Source organism: Scomber scombrus, chromosome 15 (genome assembly GCF_963691925.1).
Source record: "Scomber scombrus chromosome 15, fScoSco1.1, whole genome shotgun sequence".
NCBI lineage: Eukaryota > Metazoa > Chordata > Actinopteri > Scombriformes > Scombridae > Scomber > Scomber scombrus.
This window is the reverse complement of record NC_084984.1, coordinates 16,828,483-16,855,310: the sequence shown is the minus strand read 5'-3', so window position 1 is coordinate 16,855,310 and position 26,828 is coordinate 16,828,483. Positions and strand designations below refer to the sequence as shown.

General features: G+C 37.3%; 2 protein-coding genes across 3 annotated transcripts; both read right to left on the bottom strand.

Moving 5' to 3' along the window:
* Positions 1-75: 75 nt before the first annotated feature.
* On the bottom strand, positions 76-18,904 carry pip5k1ba (phosphatidylinositol-4-phosphate 5-kinase, type I, beta a). Of its 2 annotated transcripts, none has more exons than XM_062434424.1 (15): positions 18,686-18,904; positions 14,926-15,153; positions 14,177-14,307; positions 13,385-13,502; positions 13,106-13,258; positions 10,956-11,252; positions 8,446-8,630; positions 7,701-7,781; positions 6,404-6,452; positions 6,234-6,318; positions 6,002-6,139; positions 5,814-5,907; positions 5,097-5,193; positions 3,490-3,559; positions 76-1,220 (listed from the first exon to the last, which is right to left on the bottom strand). In XM_062434424.1, exons 2-14 carry the CDS (start codon positions 14,995-14,997, stop codon positions 3,521-3,523), a joined length of 1,539 nt encoding a protein of 512 aa, XP_062290408.1. In that variant the 5' UTR covers positions 14,998-15,153; positions 18,686-18,904; the 3' UTR covers positions 76-1,220; positions 3,490-3,520. The 2 variants fall into 2 exon arrangements, with proteins under 2 accessions (XP_062290408.1, XP_062290409.1); XM_062434425.1 differs by having other exon boundaries at positions 5,814-5,904.
* Positions 18,905-23,375: 4,471 nt separating this feature from the next.
* Positions 23,376-26,088, bottom strand: LOC133995757 (uncharacterized). Its single transcript, XM_062435229.1, has 4 exons — positions 25,789-26,088; positions 24,452-24,652; positions 23,996-24,106; positions 23,376-23,502 (listed from the first exon to the last, which is right to left on the bottom strand). The coding sequence occupies exons 1-4, from the start codon at positions 26,086-26,088 to the stop codon at positions 23,443-23,445; spliced, it is 672 nt and encodes a 223-aa protein (XP_062291213.1). The 3' UTR covers positions 23,376-23,442.
* Positions 26,089-26,828: the final 740 nt, after the last annotated feature.

Genomic DNA, 26,828 nt, shown 5'->3' with positions numbered 1-26,828 from the left:
ACAATCATTTTCTTTACTCTGACGTTTAAATAATTCAGAAACATGGTAAAGTCAGCCTGTTAACTAAAAATATGACTTTAATATAATATAGAGAAAAGGACACATGATACATACATAAGAAGTAAAGACACACCTTAACTTTATCATCCATTGTAGCATCTTAACACACTTGACTGAATCATTGCTGTGCCCCCTTGTGTCTAAATAAAATATAACAATAGATGGCAATCTGGTTTTGTAAAACATTGAACTTATATATAAAAACTTGATAGAGTTAAATTAACACACATTTACTACTAATGCCAGAGCAACAATTAACTGTTGGAACAAGAAGGGGGAAAAAAGAGTTACCCTAATCCTAACCCTAACCCTTTAAATATACAAGAATACATTCAACATATTTTCAATTTGTTCATTCACTTCAGTTTTCTATTAAACAATGAAACCACTGACTGGATTTATGTGCATATGTTTTTGTGAGTTTTTTTTGTAATTTCCTTCAATCACAAAAAAGAAGAAGGGGATCAACATAAGGACATTAAATATTAATTTATTTCACAGATATAAGTTCAAAATATTGCTATAACACAGTTGTAGGCCTATAAAACACATTAAAGCACTGATTTCAAAAGTTTTAAGGCATGTTGACAGAGAATATGAATTGAAATAACATACAATATGCTCATTATTTACCTCTGGGATACAGAAGGGTTTATAACAGCCATTAGTTTTATTAAAGATGAAAGCTGAATCTAATGGCACTCTCTTTCCTCAGGGATCCAGCCGCTGAGAGATCCTCAACATTTGTACAGAACGTCCAAAAATAAAAGCATAAGAGGAGAAGGACAATTTTTTTTTCTTAAGCACTGTTGTTAAATTAGCAGCAAAGTGCACAGTAACAGGAGCAAAAGAAGCAGCTTCATAGTGTTTTAACACACGGTGTTCAGTGATTTTTTTTAACACACATAAACACATACTGTATCAACATCTGTTACCAACAGATGTTACTACTACAAAAGAACCAGTGATTTGGCACATTTACTTTGACCTGGAAAGGAAAGTCAGAGGCACAGCGTCACAGCGGAGAAACTGACATGAACATTTTACTGTCTGTAGTTTGTGTCACATTTACACTGCTGGAAGGTCTTGATGTCTTTGAGGTCTTTCTCCTGTAGCGATACAGCCGGCGGGAGCGAGACATCATTTCTCATTTCTCCTCACTAGAAAACAAAGAGGAGTATTATTTTCATCCTTTGTCATTTAGATAACAGAGGACAACTGCTGATGTTAAGAGTCTGTATGGGAATGGGAATTTACAATCTAGGCAATTCTATTACACATACAATGGGTATGGGTTTAAGTTACTGTTTCACTGTATATATTAAATGTTAAATGGACTGTACTTATATAGTGCCTTTCTAGTCCTTCAACCACTCAAAGCGCTTTTACATTACATGTCACATTCAACCATTCACCCATTCATACACACATTCATACACTGATGACAGGGGCTGCCACACAGGATGCCAACCTGCCCATCAGAGCCTACATATAAAGCCTTCATATTAAGCCTACATTAAAATTAGTGAAGCAATTTAAGTTCAAAAACGAAAAGCTATATATAACCTAAAATAACATTTTTGCATAGTGTCATATAGTACTTTTTTATAATAGCTGTGGAGTGAAGTGACAGTGTTAACCTGCAGAATGTCACTCAAAAGAAGCTCACAAAAAAGTATTTTGACATTTAAATAATGCTTCACGCAGTGGTCGATGGTCTGAGTGAATAACTACTCGTGCCTTGTGTTTTAGTTCTGTGCCATTTAAAGGACCACGCCACTGTTTTTGCATGATTTAGCCCACTTGTTTAAAGTAAAGAAGGCGGACATAGAGCACACTGATGAGCGTGATATGCAGTCCACACTAGATGTCTGCGAACCCAGTCTGAACCTGACAAAGTACCAAGCTGAGGTATTTTAAATGTAATCTATTAAGAAATGTATTTTGACCATTCCAATCATCTGTGTTCATGTGTGTGATAATTACACAATGTCCAGTTAGGAACACATAGGTGACAGAGTGTAGCCAATGCAGCAACAGGGCAAAAAAAAAATTTGGTCTCAGGTCGGGTTCAGGTCTCCAATTTGGATATACAAGTCTGGTTTACTAATTAGGTCCAAAAAATGAGGCTGGGTTTGGGTCTCAGTTTTAGGCCCAAATCCAGCCTCATTTTTTGGACCTAATTTTTCTCACACTTCTTCACACTGAATATTTCGAGCTTTCCATTCTCTGACAAACATCCATGAAGAAAAACAGGCTATATCTAAAATTATAAATATGATCAAATCAATGAATTCCACAGAACATGGCATCTCCTTCATTGTTTTTGATGAGATGTCTTATTCTGGTACCAAACCCTTTACATATTTTCCCACTGTAAATTTCTCAAAATGTGTAATGTATGTTTCATGTAAATAATGAATCACTTTTTGGATTATGGGAGTATGTTTGTATTGCATCATCGCCTTTCTGTTGGTATAGCTGTCAGTTTTTGGATGCATATAATATGTTTTCCTTTGCATGGATGTTTGAGACTTTGCTAGTTTAAATATCAGCTCATTTTATTGGGAGCTTGAAAAAAATGCTTTTCTTCAGCACCTCCAAAACATAGTATTTTATATTTCCTGGTGTATTTTTCCTTCCTGCCTGACAATTGACAATTGTCTGTTAAAGGGACATTTAACAGTATTTATTTTTCATTTCTTACCACCTTATTGTATGGGTCAGAAACAGTTGGCAACATACAGACCATCTATTCAAATAAACAGCTACAAAAGAATAATTAGGAGAACAAATAGAGGCTGGCAGATACGTTCAAAGTCTTTCCTTTTCATCCTCACTATAGAGTTTGAATCCTACTGTCTTCTGTCAAGAGGCTTTGAGATTAGATTAACCCCGACGTCTGCGGGCTTCCCACAGAGCCTGAGTGAAACTGCTTAATGTAGGCTGACGAACAGCTTCATATAAGCCTGAATGAGGATTTTGTGGTTATGTAAGCGAAATGCTGTAGAAAAATTCAGGGAATTCAAAGACCTTAGGCTTTCACAGGCTGACATGGACATGAGGACTGAGAGGGAGTGGAGGGTGCAGAACTCAGCTTAGTCATACAGTCTAGACGTCACACGATGCCAATGGTGTCTCTGGGACCCAAAAGCTACCAACCAAAGAATAAAGTTCCAAAAAGACGAGAGATAGCATGCTGGGAGAGTGGTGAGTGACAAGTAGAAAAAGTGTGTAAAGGATAGTAAGGGCTTTAGATAAAGGTTAGTTTGTTATGATTCACTCTTAGTCCACATGTTTCTACTAAGTCCAGTCAGCTTCTGCTGCAGCAGCTGAAACTGACAACACTTGCAGAAACAGTGTCTTTGCCCACAAGAAAAGATTAATGAAAAAATCAAAAAAGTAGTTTATGGATCATTTGCTGCTTACACTTTATGGATGCTTGGACACAAACGACTGATCAACTCCAGCTGGGTCGCCTGGGTGAGATTTTGTGAGGCTGAAAATGCAGAGACACCCAGTGACCCCTAAGTTCATTGTGATTGGTGTACCCAAATACACCAGTACCACACAGTATGAAGGCCACTGTTGGGGATAAAACATCTGAGAGTGAAGCTGAAGCCTAATTTTATGAGAAAAAAAAGAATATAGTTGTATATTTATTTATTTATTTTAAATATTGTTATAATTTTGGGGGGAAACTATTAATATACTGTTAATGAACAAACCATTTTAGAATTGTAATTAAGTAAATGGGTGACAGCAGTCTTTTCGCTTCTTCTGTGTATCTGTATCTATTGACGGTGGCTCGTAATCAGGGTTTTAGGACCTGATAACTCCCAACATTTTGTCCCCCATTCAACATATTAAAATAAATTACATCATTTGAAGTTTTTAAACTCCAGTGAGCAGTGGGATTGTGACTTTTTTTCACCAAATATTACAACTTTAAACTCAATTTTCTTCCCATAACTGTGTCTTCCAATACTCTGTTGTACACCAGTAGTAAAAAATTGTTGGACATTTTGCGATGTAAACTTGTCGGTGTCTTTAATTGAGAAGATTGATACCACTTTCATGTGGTAGCAAACCACAGCCAGCAGCTGGTTAGCTTAGCAACTGCTCTGAGCCAGCTAGCTGTTTCTTTGTTCCCAGATGGTAAACTAAGCTAAGCTAATGGCTGCTGGCTCTAGCGTCTAGCCTTATATTATATATTATTATAATATTTACTATATCTAGTAGATATGAGAGTGGTATCAATCAGCTTCTATAAATCTTGACAAGACAAGTGTATTTTGCCAAATGTTCAATTATTGCATAAAGGTAGCTTTTTAAATTAGCACAAAGGAAAAGCAAAAGTACATAAAAACAAACAGCAGGGATTCCGCAGGAGAAGTTAGAATCACTAACGGGCTTTACAATTTATCAGTATGGATACTTGTAATTTATTATATTTAGACTGTTATTCATGATGGTCATCTGTATTTTATGGTATATTGTCCAAAAGTTGTTTGATAATAAGATTAATATTCTTTGCTTGTCTGGTTGGATATGAATGAACAAAAGAAGTTCAAATTTCACTTAATGGGTGTCTTGGTGACTAGCAAAGTTTTAGCTACTCAGCCATAGTATTTGCTGCTTGCTTGTCCCTCCTTAGCGCTACTTTGACTAAATTTACATTTTTGTACCCTCCACTCCCTCTCATTTTTATTTACATAAATCCTACACTTCAGAAACCTATAGGTGATGTCACATCCATTTTAATTTATTTTTAATCTATAATAATAATATTAAAAATACATAAAAATCTTACAGTAACAGGTGAAGGTTCAGATTAGTTTGATTAGAAATGTGTTATTTCTCTTGGTGCTGAGTTCCACAGACATGTTAAGAGAAATATAGAGAAACAGACTAATGTATCGTTGGTTTTGTTGGTTGGCTTTTTTTTAAGGGATTTGTTGATAGTAAGAAAAATACAGAAGACCTTGTAATTGGAAATGTTTTGCATGTAGATCATAAAACAGAATATTTCATACCAGGTAGACATCCAGTTCAGATTCTGACTGGCTTCGGCTGAGGGACGGCAGAGGATCGTCCAGAGCGATGGTTGAACTGGAGGCTCGTCTGTATTCACTGCAACATAAATACAAATAAATACAGTGTAAATAAGTATATAAGTACTAAATGACCGTTTTCTGCTTGTGGCTCCACTTCTGATGATATTCATGATTTCACTCAAGACTTACATTCACTCACAATTGAAGAAAGCCTCCAAACTCATGTTTGCATTACAAAATGACCCATATGACTATGAGCTTCATTTGCTTGAGTGTTGTCTGATCTGCCACTTCTGTCATCAAGGGGTGGTCATATTTAAAAGACAACAATGCTAAATCTTGGAGATGGGATGCTGACAGCGCTCTCCTTTGATTGTGAGAGATAGCAGTCATTATTCACACAACCACGGGGGGTCACTTATTTACAATTTTTAAGTGTTTAAACAAATGACTAACACTGGTGTTTTTCTGATGAGTCTCATATATGAGCTCCCTCTCAACCCAACTAGTCAGTCTTTTTAAATTCTATGTACATCTTGATCACATTGGGCCTTTTTTTTAAGAAGAAAGATTTAAAAAACTATAAAATATGTATCTAACTACAAAGCTGTTTTCTGATGTCAAGTGATGAAACTACTTTAACTTTTCTCAATTCCCAGAAAGCTGACTTGTAAAGAAGCCACACATGTATGCTACCTGTTGTCAATGTCCTCTTCATCATTAAGGTCGCACTCAAAAGAAACAGTAGTCCTTGGCAGAAGATCTGGCTGCTGTGAGGAACTGTAAACTGCTGGGACAAGCAGACAACAAATCAGTGAATCAAATACAAGTTTGCCCTAAAAATGACAGAAATGCCTTAATAAAAAGTATTCAATTAATCTTACGATTTCCATCCAGGTTATCCATGCTTTGAGCTCTCTTCTCCGCCTTCTCCTCCTTTTGTGGGGAAAGAAACTCCTGAGAGGCTGACTTTGCTGCATACAGGGAATTCTTCTTCCTCTTTGAAGACGCTCCTCTTAGAGCTGAAACACACAAAGGAGGTAAGTGTTAAAAATAAACCTGACTGTTTATATAGGATACAGAATACAAAGGAGTTATGTTAGCCGAGTGACTTACGATGGATCTTTTTGAATACGGTTGAACCCATGAACTTCAGAAATCTGTCTGCATAAAAACCGGGCCTGTGAACTGAAACCTTGTCCTGAAAAGGAAACAAAGCTATAAGTTATACACATCCATACACACAGAGACAATGAGGAGGAGGGGGACAATCTGAACTTACATACCCCATCATGTACAAGAGCTTTCCAGGAGTGTTCCACCTTCTTAATGAACCTGAAAATAACAAATATCAATTAAAAACATCATCTGTTTAATTATAGTCATAACATAGCACATATTCTGTATGTCCGCCTATGGAGTCTGGAGTGAACCGACCAAATAATCCTACATTTTTTCAATTTTAATTTGAATAAATGAACACATTTTTAAAAAAGAAAACACATAACTAAAGTGACTATGAACTGTAAATATTAAAGCAGGACACACATTAATTGTGAAATATCATATGGCAACACATTAGTAAATGGTAATTCAATTTTAAATTTTTATCTTAACCAATAATTTAAATACAGAATATAAAAGCAAGCAAAACTATCATTATAACCTTTTTATTTCAGAATTTAAATGATAATTTCATCAGTTAAAGGTGCAGTGTGTAGAATTTAGTGGGATCTAGTGGAACAGAATTGAATAAAATATGTATAAGTATGTTTTAATTAGTGTATAATCAGCTGAAAATGAGGACTGTTGTGTTTTTGTTACCTTAGATTTAGCGTTTTATATCTACATAGGGAGCAGGTCCCCTTCCATGGAGCCCACCATGTTTCTACAGTAGCCCAGCATGGACAAACCAAACAATGACTCAAGAGAGGGCTTTTAGGGCACGCAGGTGGTTGAGTGGTTAGAGCGCATGCCATATATACAGCCGCCCCCGGTTCAAATCCTGGCCGAAAGGTCCTTTGCTGCATGTCACACCCCTCTCTCTCTCCCATGTTTCCTGTCTGTCTACTGCCAAATAAAGGTGTCTATGCCAACAAAATCTTAAAAAAAAAAAAGAAAAGAAAAGAGCATTTTTGACAATTTTTATGGCCACCATAGGTTCTCCTAGAGGCTTGGAAAAGAGGTAGAGGTTCAGGGGTTTTCAGCTAGTTGCAATCTGCAACCTTACCACTAGATGCCACTGAATCCTACACAATGCACCTTTAACGGCTATCTGTTGTAAATGTATCCATTTATTAGTTGATTATAATTAAATACTGAAACAGATTATAATTAAATACTGAAACAGTATTTACTTATAAGTAATGTCTGCCTCAAAACTACTAACAGCCTCTGGTCAAATGTGAATGTGTCTGTGGACATTTACTAAAAGTAAAACTAAAGGCTAAAAGTGACTTGCAACAAAACCCAAACACATTCCTGTGTGTGTGTGTGTGTGTGTGTGTGTGTGTGTGTGTGTGTGTGTGTGTGTGTGTGTGTGTGTGTGTGTGTGTGTGAGAATGTGTCATACTGCAAGCTCACCTGTAGGACTGCAGGATGTCAATAATTCCTAAAAAGATGAGCAGGTTCTCATCTTTATGTCTGGCAGGAATTCCACCCAATCTGTAATAAAAAGATTTTGATGGTTTTCAAAAAAAAATTATAAAATCTTTGTGAAAAACAACATCAGTTCCTCTTCAGGGTGCAGTGTGTGACAGCTTCTCCACAGTTGTTGCAACAGTTAAATGAAATATTCAAAGCTGTCGCACACATGACACATGTGAATTTTGTAATTTGGTTGCTATGGCGACACTATCAGGACAATCTTGCCCACATTTGAGTGTATGTTATTTGGACCGTGTCAGACTGACAGAAAATTTCACAACACTGAGTTTTTGTTCGTGGGAAAGCAGTTTGTGTAAGAGGACAGAAGAAAAAGCAGAAGAAGACACTTTTTAAACTCAACAGAGAAAATAGCAGGTGAGACATTGGAGAAAAACAGACACACCTCCTACAAACAGAATTGCATCAGTAAAGCCATCACTCCATATATCAAATGTTTATTTCACTATGAAACACTTTGAATTTGTTTGGAGACCCTTTGATTTGTAAGTGAGTAAAGAAAGTGTTACTTTAAAAATGACAGTCTCCTTTACATTCGTTATGGTAATGCTTTTGCACACAGCATTAAATCATCCATATGGCAGTGATCTGTTTGCAGGTAGCGTTAAATATCATTCCTAAAATATTTACAAAAAGATGCTTAATGTGCAAAAAGTTTTCTCACGTTTCGTCATCTGCCACTGGTTCGGGGTCCTTCACGTTCCCCTGGATGGACTCGAGGGCAGTGGAGTAGAGGACTTTCTGTCCTTTCCTGCTGTCGCATCGGTTTCCCCGGTTCAGTGGCTTCCGGTCCAAAACGTGGATCCCCAACAGGAGACTGTAGTCCATGATCTTAAAGCTCTCAAGGACCTGATGAAAGATGGAAACCCATAAGTAGGCAGTAAGAAGTTAGATATCCTGGTATACGTTTTGTTACCTGACCATCATGTATTGAAACTAAAGGTTGCTGTTTATATTATAATCTTGTATCATAGAATTTGCTCCAGTTAATTATCACTGTGTCACCATTAGAAGGCATTTTTTAACATTAATGACCAAATTGTTAAAATATACTAACATTTGTAGTATGCAGTTGGTATGTTAGGTTATAATTATTAAATAATTGTAAACACACTCTATTTTGAAATGATAGAAGGCATGCATGTCCCTCCTCATTAACCCCAACACACGTTCATTTATACTGAAAACATGGTTATGGCTATGTAGTATGAAATTGGGAAAAATGTCCCAATGGCAGTAAACAGTCTCAAACAGTTATTATTGCTGGGTATTATGTCTAACTCTTTTTTCTACAGATGCAGTCAATTTAGTGATGTGCATCTTATTAATGTGATAAGGCATTTGACTGGTAAATAACACATAAATGTACTTTTTAAACCATCCACAGAAAACGTCTCTTAAAGAGCCCCCTCAGACATGATTTAGGACATATACAAAATAATTAGTTACCCGGTAAAACAGTTCTTAAAATTGCTTCATCTCCTTCTCACTATAAAAAAATTCAGAATCTACAAATATGCAAACATTTGAACTGCTTCACCCAATATTTCTCTTACTTCTCTGTAAAGTACAGTAAAGCCTTTCACAGTGTATGTGAACTGGAGGCATCAAGTTTCCACATCACACTTGTGTAAGTTGTATGCAGGCCTTCAATTGGCTCCAAACTAGTTGTGATTTCGCAAATCTTGCTCGTAAGTACACGCCTTTAACTCAGACTTTAGATGAGGTCATAAAAACTTTTCACTATCAGCAACCTTCAACTTTCATGAAAGTGAAAACAGCTTCCAGTGTCACACTCTGCATGTACGTCGTTCTGCACAGCGAAGCTCAAACATTCAACTAAAGTAAGAAGAAGAACCACTTTGCTGACTGGAGGGCTTCAAAACATAAGCAGGTCCCAGTTAAAGGGGCTAAAACTGGATCTGGGAGTTCAGTCAAACATAAGCCTCAATCCCTGTGACCAAACACTGATGTTATGAAATAACTCACAAACAAAAGAGGCATTTAATACGCACTGAGTTACCTAACACACTAATTGCCCAGTAAGAACACAGTACACTCAGATGGGCCTGTTTGTGCTCCAGAGTCCAGCTGCTCAGCCTGATCATATGAGTCAGGTGCTCCTCTCTGCTGGGTGTTAATCCCCCCTCCCTCATCAAGTGGCCACTGTTGGTTCACACTAATCAAATACCAGGCAGGCACTAATGAGGTCATCATAACAGCTCAAGACTGAACTGTACTGTGGGGGCGTGAATCATAGAAATGGGCTGTCATGGTTGCATAATGTTATCGAAGTGGTGCGCTGATCACCTGCCGAATTCAGCTCAGGCTGCATTGAGGAAAGATTAAAGCCACAAGTGAGTGCTGCAGTGAAATGTTGATTACTTGATTGGAAAGGAAACATTTTGATCATACATTTATCACTTAGCATTGCTGCTTATCTGTTTTTATATAATTATCCATGTGTTTTGGACTATTCTTGTGGGGGGGAGTTTGCAAATATTTTTTGATATATATACTTAATTTAGTCTATATTTCCACAGATTTAACAGTTATGATAATAATATGTACAGGTCTAGACGTATTCCAAATAATTTTAGATATTATATATTCATGGTATATGAATTTTCCTTTTGCGCAACTCAGGTCAAAATGTCAAATTCAGCACGAGATATCTTACAAACAAATGAGCAGATTTCCATCAAAGTTTTGTATCAAATTCCTGCCTCTCGGATGACAAAGACCTTTAATTTAATAATCAAATTTCTTTACCTCCAGCACCACCACTACCTCAGGGCTAATTTTAAACGTTTACTTACTAGGAATGCTCCAAAAAAACATAAAAATCACCAGTAGATGATTTAGATTGTTGTTGTTCTGTCCAATACATTTTGAAGTATAATGAACACTGTAGTCTCTAGAATCTTTCATTAAACAAATACTTTGTGTTTAAGTGTTTAAATAATTGAAATATCTAACAGGATTTTGTGAACACACAACGTTATTAGAAAGATAACCAAGTAAAAATAATGATTTCTCCACCAAACGTCTGTAATTCTGCTTGAATTTTGAAGTATGCACTTTCCCTAAAACGATTCTGAAGTTTAAATTAATCATAATACCAACATAATATCCCACTGTGTGAATAGATAGAAGATTTTAACGTGAACACACCCGACAGTCCCTCTGTAGAGTCTTCATCAGGCAGTTGTAGGTGTCCAGGTCGAAGTGCAGACCCTCGTGCATCTCCTGGAAGTCCAGGTCTTTGAAGGTGGGTGAGGACTTTGTGCGCTCTTTGCGTGAGGCACGGCGTTTGTACGAGGAACCCTTCAGGTCGTACTTGTAGTGCATCTTCATGGCGCGCGGCAGCACGTTGTTCATCACCACCACGCGGAGGGTAACACCGCCTAACTGGATGCAGTAGAGGCCGTAGAATTTGGGCAGCAAAGTCCTTGGGTTCTGATTCAGATTCTGCAATAACGAAGACAAAGCAGGTTGTTTATTCAGGGTAAAATGTTAAGTATGATGTTGAGTTTTTCCATCCATAAAAAAGCAAAAGTCATAATGTCTTGAGAATAATATTGGGATCATCCCAAAGTCTCACATGCTATCCCTTTGCTTTGATATCAGTTTAAACCATGAAACCTCGATTCTTTACGTTAGACATGGATCCATAAAAAAGCCAATGAAACCAGTGCAGAGGAATGGAAGTAAAGATCAGTACTTGTCCAAAATAATTAAATGAAAAGCCTGAAACAAAAAAGGAAACTGCAACTTCAAAAAAATAACCACAAACAGGCCAGAAACAACAGCTGAACAGTAAGTCATCTGCAAAATTCAAGGACACACCCACACAGGAAAACCTGTGCTCTCTAACCACAGAACCTGCTCAAAAACAGGAGAAATGATCATCACCCAGCTGCATGTAAATGCACATCTTTAGGGTTACTGCAGTACATGTATATGTATTCTCAGATATACTGCCACATCCATGTGTTACTCTAGTTAATCTAGATTTAGGAAATAACAATGACATGTAAGCCTTCAAAAGCTGTACATGATCTTTTTCTTGTTGTTATTTTTTAGTTATTTATGGAAAATTTCTAAAACTTTTGCAGCAAACAATGTTGGGAACTTTAAAAAACGTGGATGAAAGTCTTCTACTGCAAAGTGAGTTATGCTGTATAGTAGAAAATATACAACAAGGGGAATTTATGGCAACTGCAGTCAAAACAGATGCATGAAGAGAGATTGCAAACAACATCAAAGCCAGATGCATGTATGAATCTTGTTTGCACCACAGAGGAAGGTGCAAGAAAAGTGATGTAACATCCTATCAAAAGCGCATCTTGAGAAAACCACTTACGAGACTGCAGCAAGCTAAAACTGCCCTTCTCTGAATTATACATATCGCTTCATAGTATCGGTCAATGTGACTCTGAAATTGTCTCTTTTTTTTGGCTTGCAGCCCATTTTTAAACTACCATGTGACATGTATTCCTGCTGCTTGTTTCAAATTATTCTGCTGATCAATTGGTGGCAATAACAGGCAAAGAAATGAAGTAATGCACCAACAAAGGCTGGGAAGAGGAAGATTGCCAAACAAGGATGTAAAAAATGCAGGATTTAAAGGTGCAGTGTATAACCAGAAATTACAGATTGCAACCAAATGAATACCGAACCCCTCCCATTCCAAACATGTAGGCAGGTATGTCCAAACTATCTTATCAAGGGCTGTGTATCTGCAGGTTTTTGTTTCAATCAATCAAGAGCATATGATTCGATCAATTAACTGTCTGAAGACTGAGATCAGTTGATTAAATGAGCCTGGTGTGCTCCTGCTTGGTTGGAATGAAAACCTGCAGCCACATGATCCTTTATGGAATAGTTTGAACATGCATGATTGGGGAACCTACAGTGGTCACGAAACTTGTGAAAAACATGAAAGGCCCTCTCTAGAACCAGTGTTTGGTTTGTCCATTCTGGGCTACTGTAAAAACATGGTGGTGCAACATGGTGGCATCAGTGGATGAGGACTCACCCCCCATGTAGATGTAATGAACTCATTTTAAGGTATTGACAGCACAAGTCTTATTGTTTAAAACATAGTTATGAATATTATATTTCATTTCTGCCAAGTCCGTTGCTTTATATGCCACTAAATTCTACAAACTGCACCTTTAAAATAGGAATTTCAACAGTGTTTTGTGTGGAATTAAATGTTCACAAGGCAGCTTTAAGTCCAAATTGTCACTTTTACCTTTAACCCTTTGACAAAAATATATGCTGGTGTGCATATAAATATAGAGAGAGTGTTTGTTTACCATGTAGTAACCAGGAAGCAGCTTTTGCAGGAACTCAGCCTCTTTATGCTGCACAGTCTTAATGATGAACTCATCATCGCTGGTAAGGTAGAACCAGGAACTGCTGGCACCGGGGTTGGTGAGCTCGATCAGAGGCTCGTTGCACATGGAGTACTGAAATTCAGAATAACACAACAGTCTTACCATAACAATGTGTTGCAATCATATCAACTGAAACTTCCGACCAAATGCTGCTGAATCAGAATGATGAAGTGAATTCAACTGGGCGTCGACACTCACCAGATAGTCGTCCGGTTTGATGCCAAACAGCTCTCTGAAGTAGCGAAAGGCCAGCGGTGCGTACGTTTTCAGACGGAAATCTGGGAAGTGATGTGCTGGGGTCATGTTGCTGCCCTCACTGGAAGACAAATAAAATGTATTGAAGTTAGTGTGAGAAAAACATCAGTAGCTGTTTGCAACATATTACTGCTGAAATGTATGGGTTGCTTACTAAAACCACAAATATTCATGTTGTGTCTGAAAAGGACTTCCCTATTTTTATTAACATACACGATACATCTGTATACTGCTGTTTTTGAGGGATAAAGGAAGGTTAAATATTTGATGCTTTGTTTTATGGACACATAGGAACTGATCTGTTTTTGTAAATTCTTAGCAGGCTTCCTGGAAAAACACAGTATTCAGTTGGTACACTTCCTATAATTGTATTCTAATTCATTGCTAGTGTAATATAGTGAGTCTAGCCCAGAGAGCACTAACTAAACTCAAATAACTGTTTTAGAACATAGTCCCATTTGCACAGATAAAGAAATACCAATTATTAAGGACTTACAGACCTGTAAAATAAGCCAAAGCAAATATAATAAGGCCTGTCTAGGTCAGCTCACTCACATTGAAAAAAATGTTTGCTAAGATTAAGTGATTAAAAGGAGACACATGTTGTTTTTTCGGTTTTTCAAATGTGAGAAGAACAAACGACATGCCCATTAGCCACCATTGTACTGACGTGGGCATAAAAACAAAATTCTTTTTCTTTAATATAGGTGAATATATGTGTTAGTGAGTGTGTACCTGGGCAAGAAGACACTCTCCACCACAGAGAAGTCCTGCATGAGAACATCTCTGTCTGGTTTGGAGCTGCGGTTTCCCACTGCATAGCCAATCCCCAGCTGAATAGCTCCTTTCAGGGCAGCAGCTGTGGGCTAACAAACCATAACAAGGATGAAAAAAAGACATATTTGTAAAAAAAAAAAAAAGAAAAAAAAAAAAGAAGAAAAAAAAAGGAAACTCTTTTCCATATTACCAGGCCTACAATTCTAACCAAACTGTATTCAATTCTAAGATGTATAAACTGTGTCTGAAATGTCACATTGACAGGTTATTTTGGGGTTGGTTTCCGTGGTTGTACGTTGATACAGCCATGCTTTGCGCCTAAAAGGTAACACCAATACAGTGAAATAAAATGCAAAGCCAAACACTAATTTTAGAATGTTCCATCAACAAAATGTACTGCACTGAAATATCTCTGTAAGCCAGAAACTGAAGCTGATCAACCTAATCACCTCGTTATTCACCACCGCTCTGTTCCCTCCATCACCATACAGCTCTGTTATATAACGCACATGTGTTACTCATTGTTTTACTGATATTTCTCATCATTATTTATACTGTATATTCATAGAACTGTACTGTGTGTCCCATGTGGCCTTAAAAAGCCTATATTTTAAAACATAAAACTTGATATCAAGGATTTTGTAATAGTAAGCGTCACATTCTTCGCTCTCTGGAATGAATTTCATCATTAACAATGACATCCTTACCTTTTTATGATCTTTTGACACTTTAGACGTTTTGGTTCCACTTCCTATACTGTCAGAGCTGGCGTTTGACATCTTTTGGACAGAGAGAACTTGATAAGAGGGAAGCTCGGATGTCGTTCCTCCAACTGTGAGGCGGACTGAGTTCCTTTTTTACTCTCAATGATGACGGACGCTGTGATTTACCTTGAACGAACTTTACCGAAACTGCATTTTCCAGGTAGACCGCTCCTGTAGATAAGGTAGAGAGAAGAGCAGTTACAAAGTGTGAAGCATTTGAATGTCCAAGCAAAGCACATTAGTTAGTAAAGAACTTACAGAGCCTTAAAGTGTGCAGACCTTTCAGTCTGGGGCACTGCTATGTTCTGAAGGACCTTCAGTGTTTGTGTGAGTCTTTAACTCTATAGTCCTTCACAATAACCCTTGATCCTAATTAAGAAGGATTGGAAAATCATTACCAAATCCCCCTGTTTTATAACAGTACATAGAGGGAACTCAGTACTCAAAAGGAGAGGGTGATGACCAAAACAGAAAAAAAGAAGTGGAAAGAACAAATAAACAGTCAGCTGCTTCATGAAGACATAGTCTAGCTGTTGGCATTTGCTACTGAAATATTGCTGATCTATCCACTAGTTCATAAGAATGGTAACATTTACTTCTGTTTTCCAGTGAAATTAATTTTTGTTTCTAACTTTTTGGAGCATGAAAGCTGATCCAAAAAGTTTTAGAGGGGCATATATTTAAAACCTAATATTTTTAATTAACCCTCTTGTTGTCTTCCTGTAGACCATGGAACTTTTGTCCTTCCTGGTCAAAATTGTTCCAGTCTGGTTTGACTGTTTGTAAAACATATGGTATAAATTATCATCCAAGACAACTTCATGCCAACTTCATTCCAACTTATTACCACAGGTTTACATATTTTTGGAAATTATGGGCCTCATTTACATGAAATGATATCTCATTTTTGAGTTAATGCCTGTTGTCTTGGGTCAAAATCGACCTGAGATCAACAGGAGGGTTAAAATACCGAAATGAAATACCAATGTATGCAGTATACTAGATTCTAAAGGTACTCTACGTCACATTGGACTGTAAATGATGTAGAGTCGACCAATTAATGTCTACCAAGTACAGACAAAAACCCAAAAAGGATTCACTGTATCATGATTAAAACCATATCATCTGCAATTTTACTGTATGTAACTTCGATCACAAAACATATGCTGCAACAACGAGCTGTTATTAGCAGCTATAAAAGATTTGGCAGTCAGCACTTTGATAATATAACACAATTAAGACTCCACAAAGGCCAAATCATTGTCCTCACTGTATGTGGATCAGTAATAAAAACTGCTAAATTACTTATTAAGTCAATGATGTCTATGATGAACATCTACAATGAAAATGTTCTGTCCCAACAGCGACTACAATTGTCAAAACTCAAAATGACTGATGGACCAGAGGGGCTGATGTTGGTCCAAAGCTGATATAATTATTTATTCAAAGTCAATAATCAATCAATCATGTCAATATCAACAGTCTTAAATCCTGGCAGCAGCTAAATAAAATAGGTGAATATACTCACACATACGTACTGAATAGTTTGTTATTGTTTAGGCCCTGTATAGATGCAAACATTAGTGTACCAAACATGAAAAGTTACATTCCCACCGAAAAACTTTTTGCATCTCAAGTGAAGCAGCAAAATCCAGCACAGATCTGACAGACAAGCCGACAATGTTTATTTTAAGAAACTGCTTCAGGATGTGGTATTGTGGTCTGAATCGAGGGGAATGAAACTCATGGGGAGGGAGGGGCGCATTCATAAGAAGGTTTGTTTCTCAAGCATCTGCTTAGCAATTCTCCAGGTTGCAGTATTCAAATTAGAGGTATTTACACCAAAAGGCTTTGCGATTAGCGGCGACAGTAGCGCATGGGGTTAATTATACAGTATGTACGCACAGTCCTTTGCTGGTTCATTTCAGGTTTCCTCTGCTGAAAACACACCAAGTGATGTAACAACACAACGTGGGTGTTAACATATCGGATTAAGAATTCATACGTGCATTAGTGTTCTAACTTCTGCATAGTTTGCATAGCATGGCTTTCTACTCAAAACAATGACAACAAACAAAAAACTCTCAAAAATGCACTAGAAATGCTAAAATAAACATGCATATAACAAAAAAACAGGAAAAAAACCCAGTCAACTGTGGATGTAAAACAGGTAGTGTTTGGTAGACTGTAACAAATACAGAACTGCAAGGTCTTAGCTGTATCTGAAGATGTAGATTTAACTTGGACTGCATGTCATAGCGTAGTTTAGTTTAGTTTAGTTCTGTCTACATTTCCAAGAGTTCTCCCCGGCCATTTAGCATTATACTGTACAACATAATGGACTGTTCTTTAAAAAAAATGTATGAATGAAGTGATGCTAGTAGCTGCCAACGTGGCCTGGAGTTGCTAATCTGAATCAGATATGAGGAGTGGGCTACAGAGGTTTAGTCATCTCACTTTTTTCTAAACTTCACACCCCCTGATTTTATTCACTTTCACTCTTGTAAATCTTCAGCCCCAATCAACACTCACTCAAGGGACACCACGATAGAGCAATTGAACAGACATTTCCCTGTGGAACCACAAAATGCTTCATACCACTTTAATTTCCCCACTTACCACAGGATGGTATTGCCCAATGCCTGTAAACATACTCTGATGTTTTTTGGTGGACTTCCCCTTTAAACATGCCGCCTGTTTAATGTGTATTAGTCAGATTAAGACATCTACATAAAGGTTTTGCATTTTCAGGTTTAGTTTTCGTGTCTGTCCATTCATTTACTTAATTATGTTTTTATGGTGGCCAGCATGCTTCATTTGATTTATGATATTAAATTTAGATCAGGTAGGTTATTCTTAGCAATTATACTACAATCACATCAGCTGAACTGTCATAAATAATAATTACCATGATGTAAAAGCATGATTTGTCGGTTAATGATCAGTTTTTCAGTTATTACATAATCCCCAACCATTTTAATAACTGATTAATAGATATTTGAGTATTTTCTGGTTTCTTTAGCTCTCTTTGGAAACAGTGGTCAACAATTTTCGCGTTTTCTGACATTTTAAGAATGACACAACTAATCAATTAATCGATAATGAAAATAATAATCATTAGCAGCATTGATCATGAACCCTGAATCCACATCCCTCTAAAATAGTTCATTCTGAGCCTCACAGGTGTCACACAGGTATTCATCACAGGTGTGTTGTTTTAGACACATTGTTCGTTTTAGAGAAGTGTGCGTGTGTGTCTATGTGTGTGTGCGCGTGTGCGTGTGTGAGATAGAGACACCTGTCAGGCTCAGGTGAACACAGGAGGGGGGATGATGTTTTAAACCTCTCTCACGACACGCTCACCGCGGCTCTCTCTCTCTTTTTTTTTGCATACATGTAAAACAAACGGCGACCTCCTCCAGTTTATGATTTCCGACATTTTACTTTCTGTCTCTTGACACTGAAGGGACTGAAGGGAAGTGGAGCTATAGTTTCCTCTTCTGATATCATCACCAACTCATCTTCCTCATTCTTCCTCCTGAGCGACGCACAGACTGCCAACACGCTGTCTGGCAGTGTCATCATCATCATCATCATCAGCATCATCATCATCATCATCATCATCATTATTATTATTATTATTATTATTATTATTATTATTATTCACAACAGCAAATAAAATAAGCACGTACGATATACTTACAGCGGTGTGTCATTCACGCAGTAAACTGAAGTTAAAAGTTAATACAAGTTGGTCTTTCTCTCTTTCTCTCAGGATGACGTTGACAGGAAGAAAAGCGTGGTCTGATGATGAGAAATGAACGCTGTCTGCCCTCTTACCTGAACAGCACACACCGGTGTTTGTGATAAAAAACTCTGTGGCAGGCTGACGATGGTGAGATGAAATGTGAAATGCTGCTGCTGCGACTAAAGCATCCTCACCACTTCCTCCCTCTCTCTCTCTCTCTCTCTCTCTCTCTCTCTCTCTCTCTCTCTCTCTCTCTCTCTCTCTCTCTCTCTCTCTCTCTCTCTCTCTCTCTGCTGTCTCTCTCTCTCCGCCTACCTGTTGTGTTCCCCTCTGCCTACGTGAGTTGTACTTGTTAGTATTGCACAGCCTACAGGAATCAGAAGAAAAAAACTGTTAGAAAGGCCTGAGTTCACATTTAGGTATGTATTTGTGTTTCAGTTTGATAATATTTTAATTTGTTTCATGTCTTTATGTGACCTTTTCAAAGTGTAAAACGTATAAAAGTGTATTATTAACCTTCCAGTTGTCCTCAGGTCAGTTTTGACCCGGGAGGACAACAGGTGTTAAGACAAAAATGAGGTATAATTTAATTTAAATGAGGCCACTTGACTAAAATTTCCAAACATATTTGTAAAACCTGTGGTATTAAGTAGGAATAAAGTTGGCTATAAAGGTATAACACAGAACTGGGGCATAATTTACACATTATCCTTTATAAACAATCAAACCAGACCCAGTCAGTTTTGACCCAGGAGGCAACGGGAAGACAGCAGGAGGGTTAAAGACACCCTATATAATATTTTAAGACATATCAAAAATTGTTAGAAGAGTTATGTGTCTGACATGGTTTTTCAACAAATCCTTAAAATGGCATTTTCCCCTTTTCCCTCATTAACAATTCAATAATCTATAAACATGTGGATATATTTCATCATACATACTCTGCTTCATATTTCCACATCACTCTTTCTTTATTTGCAAACTGGAACAGGACTGGCTTCCAAATTAGTAGTAATGTCACAAATTGTGCTGAAAGGTGCCCTCCCACGTCGCTTTCAAGTGTGTAGGAGGATCAACACTGGCAGTGAAACTTGAAAAAAAAATTACAAAGGGCCGTCTCTAGTGCCAGTGTTTTTATCCATTCTGGGCCTCTGTAGAAACATGGCAGTGCCCCATGGTAGGCTTCTTGCCTATGTAGATATAAAGTGCTTATTCTAAGCTAACAAACACACAACAATTCTTATTTTCAGGAGATCATACACTAATTAAAACATTCTTATGGATATTATATTCAATTTCTGCCAAGTCCGTTTTGCTTAGATGCTGGTAAATTCTACACACTGCACCTTTAAAATCAGATTTTCAGTGGGAACAGAGGACATTTCCCCCTTCTGCAGATGACTTCAGAAACAGTCCTCCTGTGTGAAGCTCAAACACTGAAACATTTGCCCATGTCATTCCAAATGTATTTAATTTTTTTGGGGGGACTTTTCCCTAATATTTGCCTTTTTAATGAAATATTGCATACTTTTACATCTTTTGGTCTCAAAATGTAGTGTTTAAATTGAATGAATAAAGTTTAGAGAAGAAATCTTTCTCATCACTTGGTGGAGCTGCTGACCTGTGACAAAACACCCTAACCAGAATGTTTAAAAGCCCGCAATGTTGGGAACTACTGTAAAATATCGAAGTAAAATCTCAATCTAGAAAGTAAAAAGGAGTAAAAAAGTTTTCCCTCTCAAAATTAGTGGAGTTCATTTATAAAGGTCCTAAAAAATGTACATTTACTTAGTTATTGTCCACCATTCGGTGTTTCCTCTGAGCTCTGAACAAAAATGACTCCAGTGGAGAAAGGATAAAAGTTATATTACATTATATTACAGAATATGATGTGAAAATGTGCCTTTTTTGTAGGATAGTCATGAGAGTACTTTAAATGTTGACATGCACAGAAGCAGGCCTATAAACATAAATCAGTGTTTCTTTCTGACCTCTGGGGAGTGCTATTGCAGCACTGGCACACATGCCAAACCGTCTCCTTCTATACCAGCACTGTGTCATATTCAGTAATAATATGAGCTGCTGTGTATCGCATGTTGCAGGAAATCTAAACCACTCTGCAGGAATTAATAGGATTTTGTTCCAGTCATTGCATTTAAAATATAGATTTATTCATACAGGGGTTTTGGTTTGAATACTGCATGACATATTTTCAACCACAGTGATGTTAACATCTATAAAGAGATGTTCTGACTGTGTAGTCTGCTCTGAATCCCATGACTTCATACTTTTTCTTCATAAAGACAAACCTCCTGATAGCAGCCCGTTGTGTTAGCTGTTCAACCCAGTGCTTTACTTGTACTTACTGGTATATAGTTAGTCCTGACACACACTCCCTGCACCAACCCACTTCACTTGTTTTTATTTTTGCTTTTTGAGTTCAAATTTCTGTTCTTTCTCCTCTCGCTTTGTTTGCTTTGTGGGTCCTTCCTCATTTTTTGTACTCGCTTTTGTATTGTGATTATTTACTCCTGAAAACAATTTGTTTTTCTCACTGCCTTACTTCCTCTTTTTTTCTCTCTCCACAACTCTTTGGTTGTCTCTCTCTTGTCCTGTAAGTGGGCCAGAGTTCGAGTTGTTGGAGGTTTGTTTGGGAACACCAGAGGGGACAGACTGCCTGCTCATTGGCGGTGACTTGAGGCCATCAGATACCAGCTCGGCCCTCCAAGATTCAACACATAACCTTTGTCACATTTGGCTGAAAGACAGCTGTGAAGGTGCAGAGCTGCTGGCTTGGGCTTGAAGCTGTAAGATTTCCAGTTTATATGATCATATATGGGAAAATCTTTCACCTCTTCTGCGGTAGAGACTTTTATCAGATCTAAATGAGTGTCATTTCCTGCAATAGTTAGACCCTATAATGAGGTGTAGATATTTAAGGCTAGCTTGGCCCTAATCTTATACAGTTCTGTTTCTGTTTTTTGCAGTTTTGTAAGTTTTAATATGAGGATCCCAGAGTGATTCAAATATATAAGTGCTTATCATAATAAGGTCATGGCTCTGAATCCTTTAACTGTTGTGCCAAAGGGATTTTGTTGAGCTAAAATGTGTTTTTTTTTCTTTTAAATGTATTTTACTTAAAAAAAAAAAAAAAAAAAGAAAAAAAGAAAAAAAAAAAGTAAAGAATATATGAGATATGATGTATGGTATGGATATTAACCCCTCCATAAATCCTCTTTTGACATTTTTCCTGTGATATTTCTCTATCTTAACCATTCTCTAACAATGAATGGATTAGTGAACAAGCCTACTGGGACAGTAACATGATTTTTCATCAGAGAACCAAACAGTCAGTTTAATGTCATGTTTTCTTCTTCACTTGATTTAAATCCAAGTCTTTTAATATTGAGTATGTGCCAATATTGAGTCAGATATTTATTTTTAGAATGGTTTTGTGTTGGTTATGTTTTCCTTCAGTAAATAACATAGCTGGATAAACACTCATGCTACAGTGAAGCTACAATCAACTGTAGTTATGTCATGTCAATTACAAAATCTGCTACCTCAGTCGTGACCAAGGATAACGTACAAACAACTTAATTTCCAGCCGGTTACCTTACTGTAGCTTTAAGAATTGCTTGGATTTAATGTAATTTCATGAAATCTCGCAAAACAGTTTAAACTACTTTGAGAAAAGACGTTTCACTTCTTTTTTCTTTTTTTTGGGCACTCTTTAAAAAAAATAAAAAAAATAAATCATTTTTGTAGAAATATTATTTCAAATGTGCAAGTAGGAGCAAATTTTTTTTTTTTAGTTTTTTTTTGCAGGGTCAAACATTATCTATAACTCCAGAGTATCTTGAACTTAACATTTGACCTGTAAGGACATTTAGATAAACATATCCAACAATGTGAGGTTATGTAATGGTTATGCCATTTTATGTATGTAGACTGGAATATCTGCTTGTACAAACACACACACACATATATATGTATATATATATATATACATATATATTTTGAAACCTGCTAAAAGAATATTCAACTGTCTTTAATGGACATTATTCAACATTTTTATAAACCACTTTCATCATGCATATTACTGTGTTCTTCCATGGCACATAACCTGAGTGTACAGTTCAACAAACAATCAGTTTGAATTCATTCAGCAAACACATTAAAAACACAAATTAGTCCTGATTTTGATTATTATAATGATACCCAGTAATCCCATAAACAATCTAAATTTTGGTCTCTAAAAATGTAAAATGTGGTTATTCTACTATAACTATAACTATAACTTGATTAGAGTACTTATTTTTTAGATGATTGAACGCTAAGCTGCTGTTAGTCTGAAGGTTCCTCTGACTCCAGTGAGTGTCTGTTTATTTAGGTGTATATCCGTAAAATATCTTCACAAGACGCATTACCACTGCTGTCAACCACAATATTGTGGAAATCAGAGCCACAACAACATGACTCAGGAACAGGAACATTTTATTTCTGAATAAAGTCACGTCTCACTGAGGACAACACACAAAAATAACCCAATTGTGTATTTTGCCAATCTGGACAAACAGGACGACTTGATTGTGGCGCATCTATTTGTGAGTGTCAGAGCAGTTTATTTTGTCAGCTTGAAAAAAATAGTGAAAAATTATTGCAGCTTGTGAGTGGATTCGCTCAGAGTTACTGTGTTGATGCAGCTGTGCTCATTGGACACAGTTGGTGTCACAATCTGCCTGCAGCACTGCTGGGAGGTTCTCAGACACCTGAAACAAGCACACAGGGACAAGTCAGAAATACAGTGAAGATGCTTTATTGTATAGCCATAGACAACTACAACATACTATAGTGCAAACACAAGGCTCTATTAAAGCTCTATCTTTAACTTTAAATCATTTCTATAATCACCTACACATTTAATGAGCTATGTGGCAATTATAAAATAACACAAAACATAAATATTTCAACTTTTAATACTAATAATAAGAGTAATTCTGCTACTATTAATAACAATGATGTGAAACTGTGTAATGTGATGTGAAACTCTAGATGGTGTGTTATACATTTTGGACTAAACATTTTAACCATACATTGAAAGTCAAAGAATTGCAAGCAAGAGAGCAAATTCCATTCATATAGAACTTCATATACAGCTTTAAAGCAAAAAGGAAGGAGTAAAGAGGTAGATAAGACCACATCCGAGACCAATATGTATATATGTATGTTAAAATACAGAACTAAGCTTAAAGAAGAAAATACCTGTTTCTCCAGGTTTTCAATGTGCTTCAGGCGTCTGTCAATCATTCTATCTCGGGCTGAAACCTCAGAGGTCAGACTGGCAAGCCGTCTCGACTGTTTATCTACGATCACCTATAATATATCAAAGATATGAAAGGGCAGAAATGGTCAAATCTATCACTTCCACTGAAAAATTTGAAGCAACTACAGCACATCAACTACAAAAAATACCAGAAAAGTCTATTGTTACCTCATATTTGATTGTTATATTTAATATTTAAAGTTTTAGACACTACTGTCCACATACATTTGGCCATATAGTGTATCTGTAAAAGGTTTTTCTGGGATGAAAAACAATTCCTTCCTTTCACCTGCAGTCATACTATCTATAGTATATTCTACACCTGTTCAATAACGCAAAACTCTAACAAATTCCTACTTCCCCTCTTAGTTATGATTTTTCCTACTTCCCCTCACCTTCATGGCTCTGATATTGAGCTGTCTTCGACCCTCTGATCTAGGCTCGGTCAGGCTCTTCACTCCCTGGAGGATCCGGTTCATCTGTTGCTGCATGGCTTCCTGCTCCGTCTCCAGTTCCTCCATCCCTTTCTGCAGATCTCTGACTGCCCTCCGCATCCTGTCACCCCTGGCACTCATCACCTGCAGGTCCTTCCTCACCTGAAGAACAATACATCATATCACATTATTCACAGCAATAAAATGTTTCACAGTATCTGTATGCACACACAAATATAGAGGATGAAAGGAAAGGTTCACTTGAACAGCTACTGGTTGACATGGTCCATATTTGCCATATTTATGTTGAAGGAGACAAAATCCACACGCAAAAATGCTTTCTTATGTTCAGATGAAGATAATAAGAGGCTTCTGAGTGAATATCTACCAAAGACACTGACTTGTCAGCACTGAAGTCCCTCTTTGTGCTTCCATGGAATGTGTTTTCTTCCTGAGCTGCACTTGAGGTAATAATGACACAATGAAAGAATGTTGTTCTTACTTAGGAAAGAATCCACAGAGGCCTAATATTCAGGGCTGTAGAATGGACTAGAGGAGTGATTATAGTTACTAATCACTATTTCATTGTACAAAGGGGCATGTGAGCATTGTTTTAAGACAGACTTAGAAAAAGAACAATGTGAACCCAAAAAGTGAATAAAAATGATGAAAGTGAAAATTAAACATTTTTTTAAAAATCAATAAAAGCTGAAAATCTACTAATGTCCACAAAAGTGAGCCTTGAGCAGACTGCTTCAACAGTTAAAAGCATAAAAACTTGTGGTTAGTGGTTATGGTATTTGAGGGTTTTCTTTATTAATCATTTTACATGCATTACCCACAATATACACCACATAAACATCAAAAAACAAACCACATCAACCAGAAAAACATCAAAACAGCAAACATGATCAGATTATTATTGAATAAATATTTTAATAAGCTCCACAGTACTTCTAATGACCCATAGTTTTCTTGTACAACTGGAACTGCTCTGTCCACACATAATAAGTCTAAAAAGTGGATGTGGACTATTTAACCCAGCAGAAAGAGCTTAAATGAAGTGCCTTAACAAGTGGATACAGAACACAGTATGATACACTGTTGTGTTGATAAGGGCTTCAAAGAGGTTAACATTTATGAAAGAATTATTCTTTTCAAATGTTAAAGTCAAAAATGTATAAGTGAAACAAAAGGTTGTGGGTTTGTGGCTCAGACAAACAGGCCAAGATTTGTATTGTCTCCAAAGTGAATGTTCGTTTTGTATTTGATTTTTCAGAAATGTGGTTCTTCCTCACCTGCCTGTGAGTCCGTCCTGTCTGCAAACTCTGCTTTCGGAGGCTCTCCAGACTCCTGGTGGCCCCGTCCAACTCTGTTGCCACTCGCTCTCCCTGCTGCTCCAGCTTCCCAGCGTTCTCCTCCACCCCCTTCAGCAGGTGAGCCAGACCCAGCGAGAGCATTTTGAGCTGGGACACAGGGACCTCACCTGACTCCTGTGATGCAGAGGGATCGCCTGGTGGATGGTCTCGGCGGGCCTGACAGAGTCCCATCAGCACGAAGGACAGCTGCAGCATTCGACTCACCCTTATATTCCTCATATCATCAGTTCACTTTCAGCAGATGGATGGGACTGAAGATCTGGATCTTAAATCTTGAGAGCCCACAACCAGATCTGATCAACATAACAAGATCTGTGGACTCACACAGTGGCTACTCGAAAGCTCATGCAGAGATGAATCCACATCCGCCAGGCCTCTAGAGTCCTGATGTGCCTCAGATGTTCCCTTAGGAGGTCTGGAGTTCAGAGTGTCGAAGAATAGAGGGATGAGGAGAGGGAGGAGAACCAGACAGTGAGACAAGGAGGGAGTTCCCAGACTGACGCCTGAACTATAAAAATTAAAACCAGAGTTCTGAATATTATATTTAAAAATACCATACTTTTGAACAATCTATTCAACATTATGATTTAATAGATTTTATGTGGGCAATACACCAAAAACAAATGTGTTTATTTGTGATTATGTCCCACATCACATATCCAAATGGATTTCTGTGAGAAGGATTAACACAATTCTGTGGAACTAAAATCCTAATAAAGTTTATAAATGGAACTGAAAGGCGCAGGTGTACAGTGATCAACACCTTCCTGAACTTTGGACACTTAATGAGCCTGTTTTGCATTTATATGTAAAGCAAGAGAGAAAGTAAAGCAAGAGAGACATCTGCTGGTCGTCTGAGGAGCTGCAATCAGCTTCTTTTATTCAAGGAGTGAATTCAGTAAACAGGATGTCCTCCCTCCCCTGTACGACAGTACCATTGAGAAAGCCACATTAAACCT